General features: G+C 46.3%; 1 protein-coding gene across 8 annotated transcripts in view; it reads left to right on the forward strand.

Moving 5' to 3' along the window:
• The window catches only part of TENM2 (teneurin transmembrane protein 2), a 610087-nt gene that overhangs the window by 363286 nt on the left and 225071 nt on the right, over positions 1-21730 (forward strand). For all 8 annotated transcript variants that reach the window (XM_045185001.2, XM_045185002.2, XM_045185000.2 and 5 more), the window contains one exon: positions 11020-11258. In XM_045185001.2, coding sequence (XP_045040936.2) covers positions 11020-11258 — 239 coding nt within the window. The remainder of the gene's footprint in view (positions 1-11019; positions 11259-21730) is intronic.

Raw genomic sequence — 21730 nt, forward strand, 5'->3', positions numbered from 1 at the left:
GTGGTAGAAGGGGTAAGAAGAGGGCGGATATGTGTCGGAGGCAGAGAGGAAATCACGTGATGATGGGTTAGGTCTGTGGAAGAGAAAGACAGGAGCCATAGTGAAGCCCAGTGAGGTCGATGGCATGTCACCCACCCAGGCACCACCCTCCAGGACAAGAAGGTTGCATTTTGCCCCAGTTGCTGGGCATATTGGCAGCCAACAGATCTCAGCCAGGTTCTTCTCTGAGACTGAACTTCAGCTGAAGAGAGCCACTTCTCCTAAGGCTATACCCTTGGGGACAGCCCATATCCAACGGCTGGTCCAGGTGACATTATGAAAGCCCCACCCCCTCAGCCCAAATTAGAGCAACTCCGCAGAGCCATCCCCACTCCAGAGCTGCCCACAAGGTTGACCAAGGGCCCTTTGCCACAGCAGGATACCTCAATGTCTCCCTCGGCCCAGCCTGCTCTCCGCACAGGAAGCACAGGAGGTGTTTCCAAGAGCACTTTCTAATACACGTCCTGCATGCACATCTCTTGTCCCTGGAGTCTGCTACGTGGGAGTGTCACCTGTACCGCTGATAGCTGTGACTTCTTTAACCAGCACAGGGGAGGCCTGAAGGAGAAGTGTGGTTTGGAGTGAAAATCAAGAGTTGTTTTTGCTCATGTTGAACTTGAGATGTCTAACAATATTGAAATGTAAATAGACTAATAGGTGCCGTATTGAGGGGTGGTTAGAATATTCTGGACAAAAACCCAAAACCCTCAAGGCAGAAGGCAAAGAAGACAGCCGTGTCTTTACAGAGGACTGGACTAAATTTCCTGAGTCTGTTTTACCATAATCGTTTTTGAGATTGGATGGTTCTAAATCTGCTTCCTCTGCTCCACAAGAAGATACAGTTTAAAGCCCTTGTGTTTGGACTAAAATCCAGACTCCAGGTCCTCAAAAGTATACATAATGTAGTCTTCCATCGTGCCTACCTCTTCTTCCCCTGCCCCCTGCATCACTGTGTTCCAGCAACACTGTTCTTTCACAGCTTCAAAAATTGGATCTTTCCGACCTCAGGGCCTTTGCACATGCTGTTTTTTCCACCTATGATATTCTTATCAGGACTCATGATTAGCTGCTTCTAATCCTCAAACCTCCCCCCCAGTTTTTTTTTATCATGTCCTCAGAGAGGCATGACGACACTAACGTAGTGCCACATTTTCTGCCTCGGTTCCTGGTTTCCTGCAGGGCACATCTCACAGTTTATCATCATTCATGTACTTGTTGGTTTGCCTGGACTGGAAGTTTGGTTTTTTGGTCTGTTTCTCCAACTGTCAATTCCAGATGAAGCTAAAAGACTTGTTCACCATTATGTCCATGTGCTCAGTGAATATTAGTTGACTCATAACTTCATATTTTCAATGTGCTGTGTTCTTTCCAAGGACATGGGGGAACGAACATGCTACACCCATGTATCAGACACGTCCTGTGGGCCAGCTTCTGTGCTCACAGATCATATCCGTCACCTCTTTCAGCCCCTCCTTCCAACACTTCTGCACTGCAGACATTGTTGATTACCCCGTTTTTGGAGGCGGCATCTGAGGCTCAGGGAGATTGGCTTTCACAGCATCACACGGTTCCTGGTGGAGTTGAGATTTGAATCCAGATGTGCCTCCCCCCAAATCCTGTCCATTTTCCACCGCTCCACCCTTGCTGTGTTCCTTCAGCAGACATTTGTGAGCACCTACTCAGACCCGACTAAAATGCCAGGAAGCAAAAGGTATAGGACCTGCCTTTGAGAAGCCTGTAATTTGGAGAGAGAAGGCAAACACACAGGACAAGTGTAATAGCATGAAGCAGACTACGACAGAGGGACGGGCCCTAAGGTTCTTTGCAGCTTGAGGATGCTTTGCCTCTGTGAAGGATACAGGCAGTGAACGCGATGGGAGACTCCTCCTCCTTGTTGATTGTGTCTGATGTTGTGCACGCCCACTTCGTCTATCTCTGGCTGCCAGTGCACACCAATGCGAGTCCATTTGAGATGGCTGTCTCTAGACTCCCATGTTACAGTGTACATAAAGTCAAGGTCAAGTTTGAAGTCAAAGGCAGAAGTCTTTGTGGGTTTTTTCCCCTCCTCTACTACCTCACCAATTAACTTGAAAAAAGTCAACAAGTTAAGGACACCAGGAGGTGGGGGCAGGGGTAGGGGTGGGGGGGTGGGAGGGTTGGAAAAACTCCTCATTTCATCCCAAAGACTCCGAAATGGATTTGCTCACAACCTCAGGTTTCTTTAGTGACCTCCCGAGGCCTTGCCTATCACAGTGAGCACTATCTCATTTCTTGAGCGAGGGGGGGCAGTTTTACCGTGAAAAATGCTATGTTATATCACAGTGTGACACTATTTAAATATCAAGAGTTGAAGCTTCTATTTAGAAAAACGGAAGGCAATAAACTGAGTCGCTAATTATTCCAGCTGTGAGTATTTTTGGTATGACTGCAAATTTTGAAGAGGGCAAAAGAGAGGATTATCCTGTTGTTCACGACATATGCAAATGTAGTGATGGCCCCTGTGACCCAAAAGGTCCAGGGATCAGAAACCTTGAAAGCCTCTTTTTCCCTGAATCAAAATTAGTTTGGGTAAGCTTAGGGACTCATGATATGAAATGGGCTTTTAATTATACTAATTGGGTTATGGGCTTTTTCAAAGTTGAGAAGTAGCAATTTAAAAAAAAAAAACATTTTTTAAAGTTTTATTTTAAAAGCAACAGTTCACATCTCAACCCAAGCATAAATTCCCAGCTGGAAGAAAAGAACAGGCGCATTAGTAATATGCTCAGTCCCTTCCCTTCCTAATAAAATTACTTGTGAGGGGTGGGGGTGCCTGCAAGGCTCTAGTCGCTGTGCTAATTAGAACAACTCGTTCACTCCACGAAGCGTTTAAATGAGCTGGGCAGCGCGCTAGGTCAAGGAGACCCAGTACAGAGCAAAATGCACAGAGCCGCTGCCTTCAACTGATTAATGGCTGCATTGACCGTTCGCTGGCAGGCAGCTGAACGTGGAGCATTTCGTGGAAGTAAATTCACCAGTCCTCTTCACGAACCCATGGAGTAGACACTAGCATTCTCTCACTTTACAAACAAAGCCACCAGGACCCAGAGAGGTTAAGGCACTTACCTAAGGCCACACAGTCATAAGTATAGGAGCCAAGATCCAAACCCGGGTTGTCCAAGTCCAGAAACTGTAGGCTTCATACCACCTCTTTGGTCTGATGTCATTGGCTTCACACATAATTAAATTAAGAAGAAGAACAACAATAAAGGGATGTTTATACAAGATCCAGCCAAAGGAACGCCTGCTTGAGGGTGGTTGGTAGGGTAATAATATGGGTGTACTAATTTATAGTTTTAATTTGAACATTTCACCTAAAATGTCATATGGCGTGCTTGAGTGTGACATTGTTATGTTACAGAATTACACGCTTATGATTTTGTAATGAAAGATTTTATAATAAACAAGGGGTGTTATTGGTGCCAGACCCTGTATGTGGGGAAAAATCTGCCTCTAAATACCAAATGTTTACCAGAGTATGTCTCAAAAGTATAGAAGACTTTTGCTTTCGGGGTTTGTTTGCTTTTTTAAATTTACCTACTTGATTTGTTTTAAATAATGTGTGCATTTCACATTTGCAAACAGGGAAGTAAAGGCAGAACCCGTAATTGATTATTTAGTTTGCTGGTCAAGCAGTGGCTGGGCAGCACAGTACCCAAGGCCACTGTCCTCATCGCTTCTTGAGCTTTTCCTGTCTCATCCTGTACGCTCATCCCATCTCTCTCTGCCTGTCCCTCTCTCGGGAACCCACCCCTCCAGTGTCCCCTCTATCAACACCCTTCCTTCTCTGTTGGCGAGTATAATAAAGATGCCAGAAAGGGTACTGGTTATTTAACCTCTCTCCAGCTAAATGTTTTACTCTAACTCCTGAAAACCTAATTACAGTAACTTTACACGCCACAGTACCTTTTATAGGCTGCCTCTGTATTAAACTTACTCCTTTAGAAATAATAAACCTGCTGCTTCAAAGGGCAGGGCCAGCCCCGGTGAAATGGGACGAAGTCTCGCATTTGCAAATGCGTACCTGGTCTCCCTCCGTGGTCACCCTGCCCCCACACCTGGAGGACTTTGGCCTCTATCCCTTCTCTGGTTTTTTATCAAATTTCAGCAACGGCATGTATGATATTAAAAATCTTTTAGGGGTTAATGGGCTGTCAGTATCAATATTTTCATCCTCTGCTCTGAGTTTATTTACTGTGAGTTTACTTACTGGGGAGGTCACTTTACTCGGGAGAATCACCGCCAGCACCAGGATTGCCTGATAACCAGAGCAGCTCTTTGCACACAGCGCTACGTCGGGACCATGCGGGACTTCTGTTCAGGTTCAAAGAGAACGTTTGCTGCAGCTGACTTCATGAGCAAAAGAGGCCTCTCTGGACACTGCTGGTCACTAGTTGTCCTGGTTAGCTGAGTTGGGAACTGGGATGAGATAGCAAGGTGCAGATTGAGAGAGAGGGGGAAGAAAGAGAAGAAAAAAAACAAACTTGACCTTTGGAGCTGCGGCAGTTCGATTATTTGTGTAGCACATTTCTCTTTCAAGGGCTTGCTAGGATTTCCCCTCTTAGGATCCCACAGGTTGCAAAGGGGAAATAGTAGTTGGTGTTAAGGGATTGGAGGTGTTTCTTTCTTTCTTTGGTAGGTTTTGAGGTTAATGAGTGAGTTTCCTTGCGATTGATTCTTAAAAGAAGCAGAGACACCTTTTGTTGGGATGTCAAGTCGTTTTAACCAACCACCACTCTGAAAGCTTCCACTCCAGGTTAGGCAGGCTCCCCCATATGCTCAGAACAAAGTAAAAATCCACATTGCGCTGATGGGTTCCTGCTCGCGTGGATGCTACACAGGAGTGTCTTGTTTGCTGGACTTCTTTTTCAAATCTCCTATGCTTGTTTAATCAGAGAACATGTACACCCTTAATTTTCTAAGCCAATTTGAAAGCAAAGGCCGGTTTGCCAAGATTCAGCCTCAACTGGACATCTTTGCTATCTCGTAAAAGCCTTTGAGAATGGCCGCTAGGTATGCTCTCCCTTGGTTTGTATTAAATGGTTTGTTTTCATATAAGAAAAGGGGTGACATTTACCCAAAAGATTGATAGTTTAAGGTGAAGTGATGATCACTGTATTCTTCAGAACTCACTGGGATCCAGGAAACAGAGCTGAGCACATAGAGGGACCGTCCTTCCTTAGACTGACCACTCAATTCGCCAGCCAGCCTCAGCCCCTGACCTGCACCAGGGACGATGCTACGGGCCAGGGTTGGAGCCCCATAACCCACGTGGCTGGGAAGGAAGTATGCGAGGTCTCCTGTTGTCTTTTGTAAGCCATCGAGGGCTGGTTTTCTCTATCCCTTCGAGTGTTAGCAAACTCCAAGGACAGCACTTTGGGGGCCCCTCATTTGCCTTTCCTTTCCAAGACACAAGTGGCCAATTCTGAGAGCAATTGAATTGTGCTTGAAAAATGTCAAGTGCATTTGGCAGCTACACATTTCTGCTGACGCCCAGAGTCCCGAGCTGAGCTACTTCCATGGCCAACCACCGGGGAGAAGTTCAGCCCGGGCATCACGAATGCTTCATCGGAGCATCCTGAGCAGGTGCCTGAGAGGAAACGCTGTCTTCACAGCCAGTTCAGGGCAAAACCCAAGGCCTCTACCCCTTCTTGGTCCTCCCAGTGACGGTCTGGCCAGGCCGTTACCTGTGGGTCTCGCTTCATCATAGCCATCATCTTCCCTACAGCGTGTGAGAGCAATCCTTGGGTGAATCAGAACTTGCATTTTTTTCAACTAGTAATTGTGAAAGTTCAAACGTTCAGAAATAGTCCAGCTAAGAATAAGCACCTAGTCTCAACAGTTGCTGTCATTTTGCCACATTTGCCTTATCTGGCTACATACTTAGAGGGATATAGAGAAAGATCTTGTTGCTGTATCATTTGGAAGTAAGTTGTCGACTTTATGACACTTCACCCCTAAAAACATCAGGATTCAAAAAATATATCCACTAGCCACCTAGTGTGTTTTCTCTTATGTTATACACATTTGGAAGCTGCAAAAACGGTTAGGTTAGAGTTCCTCAAACTTCCGAAACATATACTCATGTTCCCTAGGGAGCTTCTTAATGGACACACTCCCAGCCCCCATGCCTGGGTCTGGATGGAGCCCGGAATTTGTACTTTTCTTTTTTTTTAATTTTCTTCTTTTATTTTCTTTTAATTGATTCTAGAGAGAGAGAAAGGGAGGAAGGAGAGAGAAAGAGAAGGACAGAAACATCCATCGGTGGCCTCTTGCATGAGCCCCAACGAGGGGACCAAACCCACAACCATTTGATTTGTGGGCCAACACCCACACCACTGAGCCACTCCAGCCAGGGTGGAATTGGTACTTTTCTAACTCAGTGCTCAAGCAATCCTAAAGCAGGTGTTTAGGGGACACAATCTGAAGATCTTTCTTTAGAACCTTTCTTTTTTTCTTTTTTCTTTTTTTATTATTTGTTTGCTGAATTTCATCTTCTCAAGATTTGTAACACCAGAGTGTGACTAGCCTGTGGCAGAGACGGGAGCCTACCTATCTTTGGTACTTTCATTTAAGAATTTTCAGCACCGGAAACTGGAAGGAAGAGATGTGATAACTAAATGAGTTGCATTTAGCAGTGATTACCAGAGATGCCGTGACAGCAGCGAGCAGCCTGAGGGAGAGACCCGCTAGGGCCAGTGCAGCGGGGGAAAGTACACGGGATGTTTGCCTGCGGAGGGCTCTGGCCTCCTCTGTGTAAACGTAGACACTGGCCTGCGTGCACATAGCACATACGCAAACCTGTACGCCTGTTTGGAAAGCAAGAGTCAGTACGGCAGAAGGAATCCCAGTTTTGAAATAAAAAACATTCACCATCTTGTCCTTTTAGCATTAATGACTTTGGCCTGGGAAAGGCTGTAGGTCATTCCATTTAACAAGGAGTTGTTGAAGGCCCACTATGTACCAGGCTCTGTTCTAGATGTTAAGATACAGCCTTGAACAAGTCAGACAACATACCTGACTGTTTCTAACTTCGTAGAAATTCAGGTCTAAGTGACGGGTGGCGGTGATAAATAATGCGCAAATACATATGTGATAAAGAATATAAAGCAGCTGTAGGGAGATGGAGAGTGACGGAGAAAGGACCGAGGGGGGCCAGGGAAGGTCTCTCTGAAAAAGGGTCCCTGGAGCAGTGGAGAGACGAGGTGGAGAAACAAGTCGTGCAGGCATTTCCAGGCAGAGGGTACGGCGAGTGCAAAGGCCCTGAGGCAGGGATGTGTTGGATGTGCTGTGAAGAATAGGACCGTGTGCCTGATGGGAGGGTTAAGGGGTAGACGATGCACTTGAAGAGGTGTCCAGAGAGCAGTCACGCAAGGCCTTGTAGGCCACGGGGAGGGTTTCTGAATGTGTTCTAAGAGTTATTGGAAAGATTTATAAATTTCTTTGTCTGTCTGAGGAAGGGAAGGGGAGGTGATGTGTGCTAATGTGACTTCCTTTTTGGAAGGAAATGTGGAAAATAGACTATATTGTCAATGGGACAATTTTAGGATCTCGTGACACAATCCCATACAAAAGAAATTATAGCCATTTCCTCTTGTTCTCATGCATTTAGAATAACATTAATGCCATCTTACATTTCCTAACCATCTTGTGATTTCTCTCATGTTCTAAAACGTTCCTGTTTCCAATTTACTGATTCTGTCCACAAACGTGGCTGATGTTCAGGCACTGAAGTTGAAGCTCTGGAGATACTGAGTTAATAGCTGCCAGTAACGAGTGTCAAGGGCTTCAGAGTTTGATTTGGGGCAGATACTTTAATTATTAGGATTACTAGTGTGTATATATATATATATGTATACACACATACACATATAGACATACATATATACACATACACACATATGTGTGTATAGACATTATACTAAGTGTATAAGGAGATTCTTGAGCACACAGTGGTGGGGTGGGGGGATGTCGGAATAGGTTTTCCAGGCAGGTGGTTGGAGGGTGAGTAGGAGTAGGCTGGGGGGTGGGAGGGACGGGAAGAACAGGAAGGGCCATTGCAGAGAGCATCACGCATTACGTGATTCCCAAAGGCGGGGCAGCAGCAGCCGGCTGGTTTAAGGAAAGCTGTACCTTTTGATGTGACTGAAAGGCAGAGTTCATGGGAGCTAGGAGAACAAGGTGAGAGAGGAGGATAAAAAAAGTTGGTTAGTGGTGGTAAGGAGTCTGGTCCCCTATTGAGATTTGGGTTTCCTCTTTCAGCCAATGGAGGATCAGCAGGGATTCCCCCACCAGGGAGTGATGGCACTTGCATCTTGGGAAGGAAAATGGCAGGAGGGCTGACAGGGAGGGTGGATGGGAGAGCAAATGAAATGGATGGGATTCTTTAGCCCATTGTAGGGGGAGAAGGTGAGGAAAACGGAGGAAGTGAGAATAACTAGTTTATCAGACAGCTGGGACGAACATACGTTCAGAGGGAGTGTGTATGAGGAGGGGAAGGAAGAGTCGGTTTCATTGTAACGTGTTCGATACAGCCATGGAATGTCATCAGAGATGCCCCAGTGCACCACAGGAATGGGGGCTGGGCCTCAGGGAAGAGGCAGGGTTAGAAACAGAGATTTGGAGACTTCAGTCACATGGATGATGGCTGAAGCCTAGGGCTGGCTGAGGTCTCTGCCAAAAAGTGGCAAAAAGTGTTCATATATTTTTTAAACACTCATTAACGACCATTTACAATGTCTTTATATTCCTTCGATTTCATTTGATTTCCTATTTTCACTACCCACTCTTGGAGAATTGTCCAAGAAGTAAATTTGAAGTAGTTCGAAATCAAATCCCAGATCTACCCCATCACCTGGCTTTCAGGCGTACATACGTTCTAAATTAATTACAAGGCAGCGGACTATTAGTTAGTGATTTGGCGAACTCTTCAGATGTGTGTTTGACATTTGTCAAGCTTTAAATTAAAACTCCTGTCTCAGGCTCCTTCTGTTGCTCTGAGGAGTTGACAATAAACGTTACTCATAATACACCGAGCACTTACCCTGAGGCGCACCCTTCTTTAAATGCTTTTCCTACATGATGTCAGGGAATCCTCGCCTCAGCTTGCGTTGGGATGTAAGGCACCTGTGCTATTCTTATCTCCATGGTAGAGATGAGGCAACAGAGGCTCCCAGGAGCAGCATCAGGAAACTTCCATGGGCTTCCCTGTCCAGGAATGGCCCTGCCAGGCCTCCAAGCCAGGTGTGTTTTGCTCCAGAATTCTGCCTTTAAATACCATGCCTACTGCTTCCTCTCCCAAAAGACACTTTTTAACCTGGAGCATTCAAAGAGAGCTACTGCACAAGCATGTACAAAGCCTTATTTATGGAATCAAGCCTCTTGGCTTTATTCAGGTCATCAAACATAGTACAAATAAAGTTTAAATACCAGTTGTTTATTTTAATGTTAGCTATGTTAAATAATTCACTAATCAGATGCTCATTTTCTGGCATGATTGTTAGTCATATCAGGCTTGTTTGATCTTCGTCAAGGATTAAAATACTTGCAAGGTTTTGTCTAGAAGCAGCCAAGATACAAACATTTGTAACAATAGGGATGTTGCCCCAGAGTCCTGCTGGGGAGGCCCACCCAGTGCAGTGTGCAGGGGCGCAGGCCCAGTCAGAACCCTTAGAGTCAGGCAGGTGGGAGTTTGAGCCTTTAATGACCCAGCCGGCTACCTCCGAGCTTCCGTTTCCTCATCTGTAAAACAGTGGGAATAATAGGACCTACCTCATAGGGTTGATGTGAGGGTCAGGGGCAAGTAAAACATTTAGCGTTGTAACTGACACATAGTATGTGGTCTGTAAATACAGTTGCACCTGCTGAAGACTTGGAGAGAAAGGGAATACCTGTAAAACGTTTTGGAATCTTAGAATTGAAGCTGAGTGAAAAATCACAAAACAGGGAGCTCCATTCATTCATTATTCATTCATTCATCCACTCAAGTCTCCCCTGCATGCTGAACTTAGAGTTGGGCACGTGAAGATGAACAAGTTGCTGAATAAGACACAGCCCCTGGCTTTCAGCTGCTAAAACTCCACATTCTACTTAATCCGTGCTTTAAAGTCCACTAGTATATATTTTCCGGAAGACAAGCCATCATTTGAAAGAGGTGTGGCAAGTCCTACATGACTCACAGAAGAGAGAATAGGAGCGATCAGAGAATTGAGGGTCCTTGAATTGTCCTTGGAGAGACAGTCTCCTGAGCCTGAGGAAGGGCTGTATTGATGGTAGGTGGCCACAATAGACCCCATTACTCTGCTGTCACACCATAGCTCTAGCCGCCAAAGGCAAAGACGTTTCCAGAAAAGAACCATGACCCCATGGCCCAGAGAGGCGGTCTCAGGACAGGACGCAGGATGGAGAGGGAAACAGCCCAGGAAAGAAGACTTGAGAGAGAGAGAGAGGTTAGGGTAGCACTTAAGAACACACACTTTGGCGTAAGACAGAGCTCGAAGCTTCAATCCTTGGACAGTTGCTTAACTTCTCCCAGCCTGATTTCTCCTATCTGAAATGGGGATATTATAATACTGATTTGTAAGTAATTGTGACACTATATCTCAAGTGCCTTCAAACAGTAGCTTCCGATCCATCATCAGAATCATCATCTCCGAGTAACAAACGGTAACTCAATTTTCATATGTGCTTTGAATGCTTTGCAGGAGTGTTGCAGAAGATAAAATCTGGATGCCCATGTGAGAGTCTGTAATGATGTGCATTTATGGAATTAATGCATGTCGCCATCAAGCGTAACATTTTGCCCCTTCATCCATGACGGGCAGAGCAGGGTCGTTAGCCAGGGCTGTCCCAGAATACAGGAAGCACAGTGGGAGGAAACGCCGCTGGCTGTCCCTCCTTGACCACCTTCGGGGGACCTGACTCTCTCCCTTCTCCCGGCAGGCACTTCCTCTTTAAGACCTCCTCCGGAAGCACACCCCTGTTTAGCAGCTCTTCTCCAGGATACCCTTTGACCTCAGGAACCGTTTACACGCCACCGCCCCGCCTGCTGCCCCGGAATACCTTCTCCAGGAAGGCCTTCAAGCTGAAGAAGCCGTCTAAATACTGCAGCTGGAAATGCGCCGCCCTGTCCGCCATCGCCGCCGCCCTCCTCCTGGCCATCCTGCTGGCATATTTCATAGGTGAGTCCGGGCAGCCAGCCCACCGCCCTGGCTGGGACGAGGTCGGGGAGACGAGGTTGGGGAGACGAGGTTGGGGAGACAAGGTCGGGGAGACGAGGTCGGGGAGAGGCCCTCTGCTGTCTGCACAATGGGCTTGTTCACTCCTGAAAGAGGTGAGGATGAGGGATGGACGGGGGCAGTTTTCTTCCCCTCCTGAAATCCATTTCAAGTCTGATGAGTCTCACCTTCGTGATCCTAAATGACGTTTCTCAGTGGTGAAATTAAGCATCCTTGCTGTATTCTTTCTTGGAGACACGCTGAGAGTTGTTGTTCCTGCCAACCCATCCCTCGCCCCCAAAGTAGCCTTCTAGTCTTCTCCGTCACTGGATTTTAACCTAGGTCTGTGCTCTGAAATTCACGAGCATCGGTTAACTTGCCAAAAACCAAATAGAAGAAGAACAGTGACCAGCATGCCCGGGAGCATCTCGATTTGTAGGAAAGCTAGAGCAGCTAGCTTATTTACCGAGCCGTGGAACAGAAGCGGAACTGGGAGGCGTGAGCATCCAGCCAGGCCTTTGTGCAGAATCAAGTCACCCAGACACAGTGGACTTGCCCGCGTCCCTTCCTTTGCCTCCGTCCCTTTAGCCTTAACTCTCACCACAGGCTGCTGAATCTGAACCAGGTCCCCCTCCCATGCCAGCTGTGCTTCTGGGAACTCAGGGTATGACTTAGGGTAGCAGAGAGGCAATGTTGCTGGGGTATCTTTCTTCCCATGCCAAAGATGTTGGTTTGCATCCTTGGGGTGTAGGCCGTGTCACCATGGAAAGCAGCACATGCCAAGAGCTTAGGGGCAAGGTGCCACATGCCTAGGATCATCCTGGGCTGGACACAAGCCTGCACGCAGCTCCTGGCCCCAACAGAGAGCCCCTGCTGCCGCTCTGTCAGCTGAGCCTGCCAGTGGCAGATCTCCTGGCCCAGGCAGAGGCCACAGCGACGTTTGTTAAAGTTTATTTGAAACGCTTGGTGGTTCTGGCTTGCTTTCAGGGCAGTGATGATAGGCCTCCCCAATTTGTCTGTGCCGTGTTGCGAGCAAACCTAGAAAACACCAGCAAAAAGAGGCCAACTCCAGACAGCTCTCAACTTTGGCGCAGAAACCCCTCCAAATAAGAGGAGAAAAGAGCAACCCTGATCCCTCAGGCTCTGCCCCTTCCCCCAGGAGTGGGGCCCACACACTTCACTCCTAGGCAGCCAGCATGGGGCCTGCCAGGGAGGGATTGGGCCAGGGGTCCCAGACCACTCCACCCAAGTTTGCCTGATGGAGGGCGGCCATGCACCCCCAGGGCTCTTGGGCCCTAACCTGATGTGAGGTTTTCACTCTCACCTACAATATCCCAGTGCTCATCTGAATATGGAAAACTAAATTGAATAAATTTTACATTCCCCACCGGTGGCATCTCTCAGGAATACCCTCCAAAAATGAGAAAGTAGGCATTCTGGGAAGAGGCTTTACGCTTACCTTGGGCTTAGCAAAAACCTTTGTGCTCTATACCCCAGCTCTCTGTGGGGACTGAGATTCAGCCCCCATGTACCCCTGATTTAAAGTCACTTCTGCTTCTCACCTGTTTCTCGAAAGATGGAGCACTGGGTTGACTGGGGTGAGAGGTGAGGGCGAAGGGCACCTGATGCGCCCTCAGTGACTAGCGCAGACGTTTCTGTGTTGTTAAAGGCAGTTTTATGGGCTTCTGCCAATACCGTCCTGGGCCTGCCTCCTCTTCCACTCACGGGGGAGAGACGGATGGCTACTCCCCGAGTGATCGTGCTACATTGCACTTGATAGTTAAAATAGAATAGCTTTCTGTAGGGCGATCACGTAAATAAATGGGAAACCATAGAGTGAGCGTTTAATGTTTTAATCGGGTGTGTAACTTGTAAATGATGGATTAGGAAACATGTTTATCCTCGGTCTGGAGGCTGTTGGAAGCTGGACCCGAGCATCTTAGGATGGCTTATTAGGTTAAAATCCATCATTTCCTATTATGGATGCTTTTAGGTAAGATTATTCCATCGTAGAGCATTGAAGAATAGTTGATGGCTCAAGATGAGTGATGTAAGGAGCCAGTTTATCCAGCAATCATGGCACTGAGCGTGGGGCCATAGGGTGACCCGTAGCTACTCTCCAAAGGTGACAGTAGGTCTGCAAGCAAGGTAGGGGGGTCAAGATCTTCAGTTCTGATCTTGACCCCAGACGTCCCATTCTCCTTAGCCTTGACAAAGTTGCTTTCTTTCTGGCTCTCAGTTCCCTAAATAAAACATGGGAACATGATGGTTATTTACGTGCAGAAACTCTGAAGCATGGTGAGGATTAATTAATGTGTATAAATCACTTTGAAGATGAAAAGCAGTATATTATTAATTACAGAGCTTCAGGGGCGTACACAGTGCATTGCAAACACAGAGAAAAGTGCTGTCGGGAGCAGCCAGGGGTCTTGCCTACCTAGAAACAAGCCATCGGGGGAGGACAGAGAGGCAGCCTGAAAACCGAAGCCTTCCTATTAGGGAGACCAGCGTGTTGAGACCTGAGCCCACACAGGTTCCTAGGTGACTCTGTGTCCCACTAGAACATGACAGGTCCCGACATTAAAGCATCAGCCTGAGGGTGTTTATGGGCAGGCTCTGGGTTCAGGCCTGCCAGGGACGGTGACCAGTAGATCCAATTATCTTTCTTGCATGTTCAAACCCATCAAGAGAAGACTTTCCAAAAATGAGTAATCTGGAAGGGTTTAGCCCCATGATGAGTTCATCCATAGATCCAGCGTGTGGGTGGGAGCCAAAGCAGAATAACGTCAACTCCTGTCAATGGGAAGAGGTGGGGCCTTTACCAACCCAGGGAAGATCCCCAGTTCCTGCTCTCACAGCCGGGGTCAGTGATCTCTTCTGGTATGCTCTTCCATTCGATTCTCTCATGCTGAGGTCCCCCAGTGCACAAAACACCTAGAACAAATTACTCCGAGGAGCTGCACGAGCCATTCCGGGACCATGTGGGACATCACTCAGCCCCTGGCCCAAGTGGTTCCCAGGGAATACCACTTGAGCAGAATCTGGAAGGCAAGGGAGCTTCCCTCTTAAGAAGCTGTCTTATATCCTTGGGCAGCTGGATGACTTGCATTGTCTCCAACCCCAGAAATCCCCCCGATCCCTAAGTTGCTGAATCGCGTAAGCAACATCGAGCTTCTCACCACAGTTAGAGCAACTGTGCTGTGCTTTTATCCTTACAGAACAAGAATGGTCAGAAACGTTGCCATCTATCGCTTTTCCATTAGAAGCACATTTATATAATTATGAAATTTGAACCCCCAGCCCCCAACATACACTGCAGCCAAAAATAAAATTGGTACATGACAGGCATTGGACAGGAGTTGACGCCAAGGCCCAGAGCGTCTGAAGCCACAAGGCTAGTTAGTTGCAGGGCAAAGACTAGGCCCTCGGTTTCCTGATTTCCAGTCTAGCATCTTCGCCCCGACTACTCTCTCCTGAACTTTACGGTTAGCCAGTCTCCAAATACTGCGTGACACCTGCATGGTCCTTTTCTGTAGCTTCAAGTCACTTTTTCTCATCCCATCCTCATTAGCAAGAGAGAGTCCTAGGTTTGTCTCCCTGCATCATCTTCTAACACCGGACACCGTGGAAAGAGACCATAGCTCCTCCCCAGTCTCCTAACCTGCTTCCCCAAACACCTTCTGTTACCCAGGGCAGCAGGCGCTTTCTGTAAAGAGCCCGACAGTAAACATTTCCGCTTTTGCAGGCCACACAGTCTCTGTCACAAATAATCGTTGCAAAGCAAAAGCAAACAAACTCGTACACATATGGGCATAATTTTGTTCCAAGAGACTTTAGTTACACACACCAAAATCTGAATTTTATAGACTTTTCATGTGTCATCCAATACTATTCTTTTGATTTGTTGTTTCAGCCATTTCAAGTGTAAAACTATACCTTATCAGCCCAGGTGCTGCGAACAACATACAGAGAACCAGGTGACAGGCAGGGTGTGCCCCACCAGCCACCGTTTGCCAACCCCTGTCTGATTATGTTACTGCTCTTTCCCAAAGATTACCTTCTCAGAATGTCTTTACCTTCATTTAAAAAAGACTTGTTTTCAAACTGGCTAAGAGTCCGACCACATGCCCACTGCAAGTGGGACAGGTGATTGACGTTCTCTGACATCGCAACCCCATTTCGCAATGAGTAATTACATCTGCCATCTGACCTCCACCCCACCCCACCCCAAACTGGAAAAGGCAAGCCGCTTTTCCCTGCAGTTAAAAATGCTCTATGGGATAAGAGTTTCCATCCTAACAGAATGCTGAAACGGTGCTCCAACTCGGTTGGAGGGGAGTTGTCTGACAATTTTGCCACATATTCATTTTTTTCAACCTCCAGTTTCCCCAGCTTCCTGTGCAAAACCCTGGCCCGTTCAAGGTTGCGCAGGGCCTGCTGCCTTCTCGGTGAGGGTTTCCAACAGGTGGTGGCACTGCTGGGTCATTGAATGACACCGTCACTTTCCTGTCCCAGGTTAACGTTAATTAGATCTCGTTTTCTTAAAAAGCACCCAGGTTTTCGCACAGCTAGCCCGCAGCGAGGAAGAAAGAGGCGTGCAATGGACAACTTTCACTATTGAAATCCAGATCATCCTAGAAAGTCTCAGACGAGAATCGATACCATGGTTCGGACGAGCTAAAAACAATGCCTGCCATACACGGACTCTCTGTCAAGAACTCCTCGCGTGGCTGGGAAGTGGGGAGGGGGCAGAAAGATAAGAGCTTTTGTGTCATCCTAAATTAGTTTCCAGCTCTCCAGATCTCTGCCGAACTAAAATACATATATATATTAGAAAGTCACCTTGTCTTTTTTCGCCATGATAATTCCTGCCAAATATGAAATACGATGTTTTCAGTCGGCAGCACAGCACTGTCTTCTGACACTCGCTTTGATCTGGGAAGAACGTGGGCCATCAACATGTCAGGATGTTAAAAGTGTGGTAATTTGGGGTGCTTTCAGGATTTGGGTTTTTTTTTTTTTGCAAACAATGAGAGATTATTTTCTATGGAAACTAAAAGCTTACAATGTGTTTAAAGTTGCTACGCTTGAAAATTGATATGTTGAGACTCCCGCTGATGAATTCTGCATTCTCAGCCACTGTTTTGTGTGTGTTCCCGTCTCACGGAACCGAGCAGGTTTGGGGAAAACAAAGAAACTGACAGAAAATGATGAGAACAGCACGCTCACCTGGCAGGTTTTGTGAGGACCCAGCCTAGGGGGAAAAAAAAAATCGGCTCTTTCATTCAAACTCACTGCTCCTTGGCTATCCCGAGAGATGCTAAACCTCTCCTTCCTTTATGGGTTCCAAATCATATATTTACCTCCTATTATCTAAAGGGCAAAATTCTCATGATTAAATCTGAACAATCCAGCAAATAGCATTTCCGCCCAACTCCCCGGCCCCAGATGCTCAAACCTCGTAGTTAGCCACACAAAGAAAACGAGAACTGCCCACAGGTAGGTCAGGGGACCGGTCCTGTTATTTGTTCGGATGTGAGTAGCAGCCTCTTTTCTAATAGATATGCTAATGTGCTCTTAACCAGATAATAAAGTCCCGTCAGGGCCGCACACTGGTGTGTCCTAGGCGGCGGGACTGCCATTTCCTACGTGCGCACCTGATTTCAAAGGGCTCGCCGATTTACAGAAAGTAAATTAATTCATTAGGTGGATCTCCATCACCAAGCAGCCATGTTTCTGTCTTGTGTGTGATATTCAGAAGAGGCGAGTCCCTCCACCAAGGGGGAGGTGCCTTTGTTTCCCCACTAAGATACCTGAGAAATCAAGGTAGTCGGCCAGAGGGGGCTGTCCCAGCTTCATGCACAAGCTGGGCGGATGAGAAGGAGGGAGCAACTTTCTGTCCTGATTTTGTACAACATCTTAATACAAAACCAGGGAGGAAGGAGTGAGTGGTTGCTACAACCCCAAGTCCCTCAAGAACCATGAAAAGGAAATGGGGGGCTAGTATCATCCACCAACCACAAAGTACGCGTTCGGTGAGTGGGTGGGGAGTGTCCACCGCCTCTCTACCTGTCTGTCCCTTCACCTCTCCCTGGCCTTTCTCTGTAACAGTTGCCTCTCTAGCAGCCTCTCAGTCCAGCAGCAGTCGTGCAGTCATGGGGTGCTGTGACACCCACTCTCTCTCTCTCCACCCACTCTATTTATCTAACTGGATTGCTCCGCTGCTCACCAGGCCCACGGGTCCCCATTTCCCAAGTCTTTCATTTGTCTGTTTATTTGTATTACTTCACACTACGTTTCACCTGTAACAAAATTGCAGCAGTTCTTGCCTCGCCACCATAATTGGAAAAGGAGCAGCTCAATGTAATTAACGGAAAGCACATTTATGGCTTTGGTGTCCCAGAGACCTGGGTTCAAATTCTGATACATATACTTAAAAGCCATGTGACTGTGGGCTTGCTACTTAATCTTCCTGCACCTAAATTTCCCATCCAAAACAGTGGGGGTAATTCCTCCCTGGAAAAGATGTTTCAAGTAGTCTTTGAAATGATACATGCATGCAACTTTTCTTCCGGTCCACTGTCATCATATATGGGAAGAATCATTATCGTATATATTTTCAAGGAGAGAATAGATTATTACTTAGAATATGATTTCTTAGTGTTTATCATTGTTATTTTGTATTTTTGGAAAGAGGTAGACACAGACCATCTGGGTCGATGGGCAGCCACGTGAATAGAGGGGCCCTCAGTCACCCAACAGACCAGTGAGCTTCCTGGCCAACTGTAAGAAAGCACCAAGTAAGCGGTGTGTTCTGATTTCAGGGATGTGGGAAAAGTTAGAGTCTTAGCATCAGTGAGCTACGTGAGGAAGTACCTAGAAAACCTAAAAATAGAAGGCCAAAGTGAAAGGCAGCAAGCATTTATTTGAGATCCAAAAAAAAACTTTTTGCTCTTCAGAAAGCACCGATTCAGGTAGAAACCCAAATAGTGTTCTGAGCAGGAGACACAGACTGGGGAAGGGGAACGCTGACATCAGTAGAAGACTTTTTATTGGTGCGGATACGCTAACGTAGTGATACTAATTCCAAACAGTGTTTTTAATTTTCCGCCCGGAAGTCATCAGTCCAATGGTCCTAATACCTGCTTTCTCGTTCTCCTTACAAGTAGTTCTTTGGGGCACAGTGTGGCTTCAGGCCCAGTCCCGAGGCGATCTTGTCCTATTCTAACATTCAAAGCTTTGAGGCATAAGATGGACCGCGCAGTTCCTCTGGGAGGGCAGCCCCAGCTCCAGTTTAAAGTGGCTTTGTTTATACTCTTTTTCACACACAATAAAAGCCCAACCAAATGGCATTATTGTGACAATTGTTTTGGCCACCACCTTGGCCAGGTCCAGTGAGAAATATAAACCAGGTGCTTGGGTCATTATATCCTCACAACAGTGCCTGGCACCTTGGAAGCAATCAGTAAATACTCATTGAATTAATAAATGCTGTTTAGGGTTAGGGCTGAGTTGGACCATTTCTGGAAGACATTAGGAAGTACCCAGAATCTCTGGTCCCTAGTTTCACTTGTCCCCTCCACGTAAAGGGGAAGTTTCTGGTTCCCTGATGTTCTAATTGCCTCTGTTCCCAAGTTAGAAAGCATTTAGGCAAAGGAGCAGTTAGGGGGACTGTGTGAGCACCACCGGGAAGCCCTCTAGCAGGAATCTGTGATTCCCTGAAACAGAGAGAGCTCACTGAGTGGAGCCGGGGAGCGTTTGTGCCTGGCACGCGACCCCCGTTTGGCACTCACAGTACAAAAGTGTGTCAGGATTTAGTTGGAGTTCAAGGTGAAGAAGCAAATAATGGCATGAATCTGGAAGTCTGTTGGCTGCTTCTCTGTAAATGAGGATGTGCTAAGAAATGAAAGCAGTCGCCGTAAGGCACCGAGTAGAGAAAGGAACTATCATATGGTGGATTAGGCCTGTGTACGTAAGCCATGCAGAAGCTTTGTGCTCCTCAGCGCCCTGCTTAGCCTCACACAGCAGAGACCTGGCCCCCAAACGAACTTTTAGAACATCCGCATTCCTCTTCAGGTCACCTGGAACCAGACGTCCTGTGTCCTTTATTGCAAATTCCTTTATAGAGAATTCGTGTTTTCGGTTAAGAATAGACACAGAACAGAACTTTTGCCTGAGCCCTTTTTCTCATCAAAGAAATCACCTATTAAATTGACATCTCATGATAAGATCCTCAGCATCAGGACCGCAAATGATCCGTCCACTGTATTAACATATTTAATGTTACTGTAAAAAAAAAAGAAAAACAGGACAATGCCTTGCATGTTCGTCTTATTTTTTTAGACTATCAACTTCTAGCCTTAAATCAATGCCTAAATACTGGAATGCTTCAGAGGATATAGCAGTACAAAGCTACATGGTGATAAGAAAAGAGCTGAAGAAACTACTGCCTTCCATCCTTGGAAGGAGAAAGAAATGGATAAGTGCACAATATGTATCATCTTTCAAAGGCGTTCATTTCCTGAAAACCGAAGCTGCGGAGGGGAGGGAGGACGAGCTCCGCCTCCAGTCTTTGCATTTCTTCCATAGTGACTTTCTTCGCAGCTTCTGGAGAAGGCCCTTCCCTTGGGGGGTGCGTGGGGGAGAGGGGAGGTAGGTTCAGCGGTATTAGGTCATTTTCGGACGATTTGCGCAAGCACGTGCGGCACTCCTGTATGGGCGCAGATGTTTGGGCGTCCGCTTGCGTTTCCCTTCGCCGTCCTGATGCACTTCCACCGTTTGCCTACTTACATTGCACTCTGAGCGTTTTAGAGGCACATTAACGAAGGTTAGATTAGACTTGCTTCCGCTACCCCAGGCAAGGTAAGTGGCAGTGTGTCAGATGCTTTCTCGTTGTCAGGCCACCATCAACAAGATGTCATCTTCCACGAAGTTCGGTGTGCCTTGGAATTAGATGCCTTTTTGAAACTGGCTTCAAGGCTGCCTTATGCCCCAGATTTTACAAACGGAGACTTCTGAGGCATTAGCTAAGTGAGAGTACATGTGTTTAAACTTTCTTTTAATAAGATTTGTAGACTTCCTGAATCTTGAGAGAATTGTGGGTTAAAGACTTTCTTCCCCGTGAAAAGAAAAAAATTCTTGTGACTTTGTATGTTAATTTTACGTGTTAATTATTTTATATTAATTGAATATTTATTAAATTTATTAGATTAAGTTTATGTTTTTCCATTGGGCAAGACATTTTCTTTAGGCAAGTGATTAGCAGGTCACATTGCAGGCTGGAATCCGCTGACTAGTCTCAGAATCTAGGACATTTTCACTTGAAATGTTTTCCTAGACCTAGAGCCTAGTAAGCAACCCCATAAAATAGTACAGCTAATAGGAAAGCTGAAAGGACCTGCATAAGTTATGTTTTGCGCAAACGACCCGTGCCAGGATGCTAATCAGGCACACGCAACAGTGATTGAAGGCATCTGAGTTTCATTTTCCCCAGATCCATCAGGGAGCAGAACCTTTTCTGTTAAAAAGCTTTTTATTAGCTCATTGGTATGAATCAAAGGTCGGCCATCCATTTTTCCCCCCTAGAAATGTGGAGCGGTCTAACCATTACACAATAAGAAACTGAGGAGACGCGGGCCTATTTTTCTACCCTCTGCATTTTGTGACATGAAGGCATCATCTTCTCCTGAATTTACTTTAAAAACAAAAAACCTTCTAAAAAATAAAAAAGGAAGAAAGCCTGCAAATTAGCTTCTATTTCTTGGGACCACAGTAATGAAGAGTGAAGAGTCCAAGAAAGAAGGAGAAATACTAAGAGTGGAACAAAATTAAGACAAGAAGAAAAGGGCATAAGAAGCTGTGAATAGAGTAATTAGAAACGTTAACTAGCAACACAAACTATGAAATGCCATATATTAAGCCGGTAAAACGTGCAACAATTAGAAGCCATGAGTATGGTTAAAAAATGACCCCCAGCATGCCAAAGCACATGAAATCTTCCGCACGATTTCCTGAACCAATACGTCCAGCCAGAGTAATGAGATGAAAAGCAATCCTTAAGAATTGCTTGGAGGTGCTGTTTTACCACCTCATCCTACATCATTAAACCTTTGGTTCCCTCATGAGCTACTTAGATAAATAACAGTGGACAGCTCAACATTTATCCAAATAAACCAGAAAGCCACCATGATAAAGGAAATTGAATTTATAGACACAGCAGGCTCTTGCCTAATAGATGAGAGTAATGCATCTAATGTTGAACATCAATCTATGTTTCAAATAAAGTGTATGAAGTGGGGGGTGCCTCTAAAAATACCTCCTACAAAATCATTTCTCACTAAGGTGGGTTTATCTTCTGTGGTGCCTAATTGAAATGCGTGTAATTCCGCTACGATCTTTGCTGCTGGAAATGATGTAAGAGATGGAAAGAACGGATG

Source organism: Desmodus rotundus, chromosome 6 (genome assembly GCF_022682495.2).
Source record: "Desmodus rotundus isolate HL8 chromosome 6, HLdesRot8A.1, whole genome shotgun sequence".
NCBI classification, from domain to species: domain Eukaryota; kingdom Metazoa; phylum Chordata; class Mammalia; order Chiroptera; family Phyllostomidae; genus Desmodus; species Desmodus rotundus.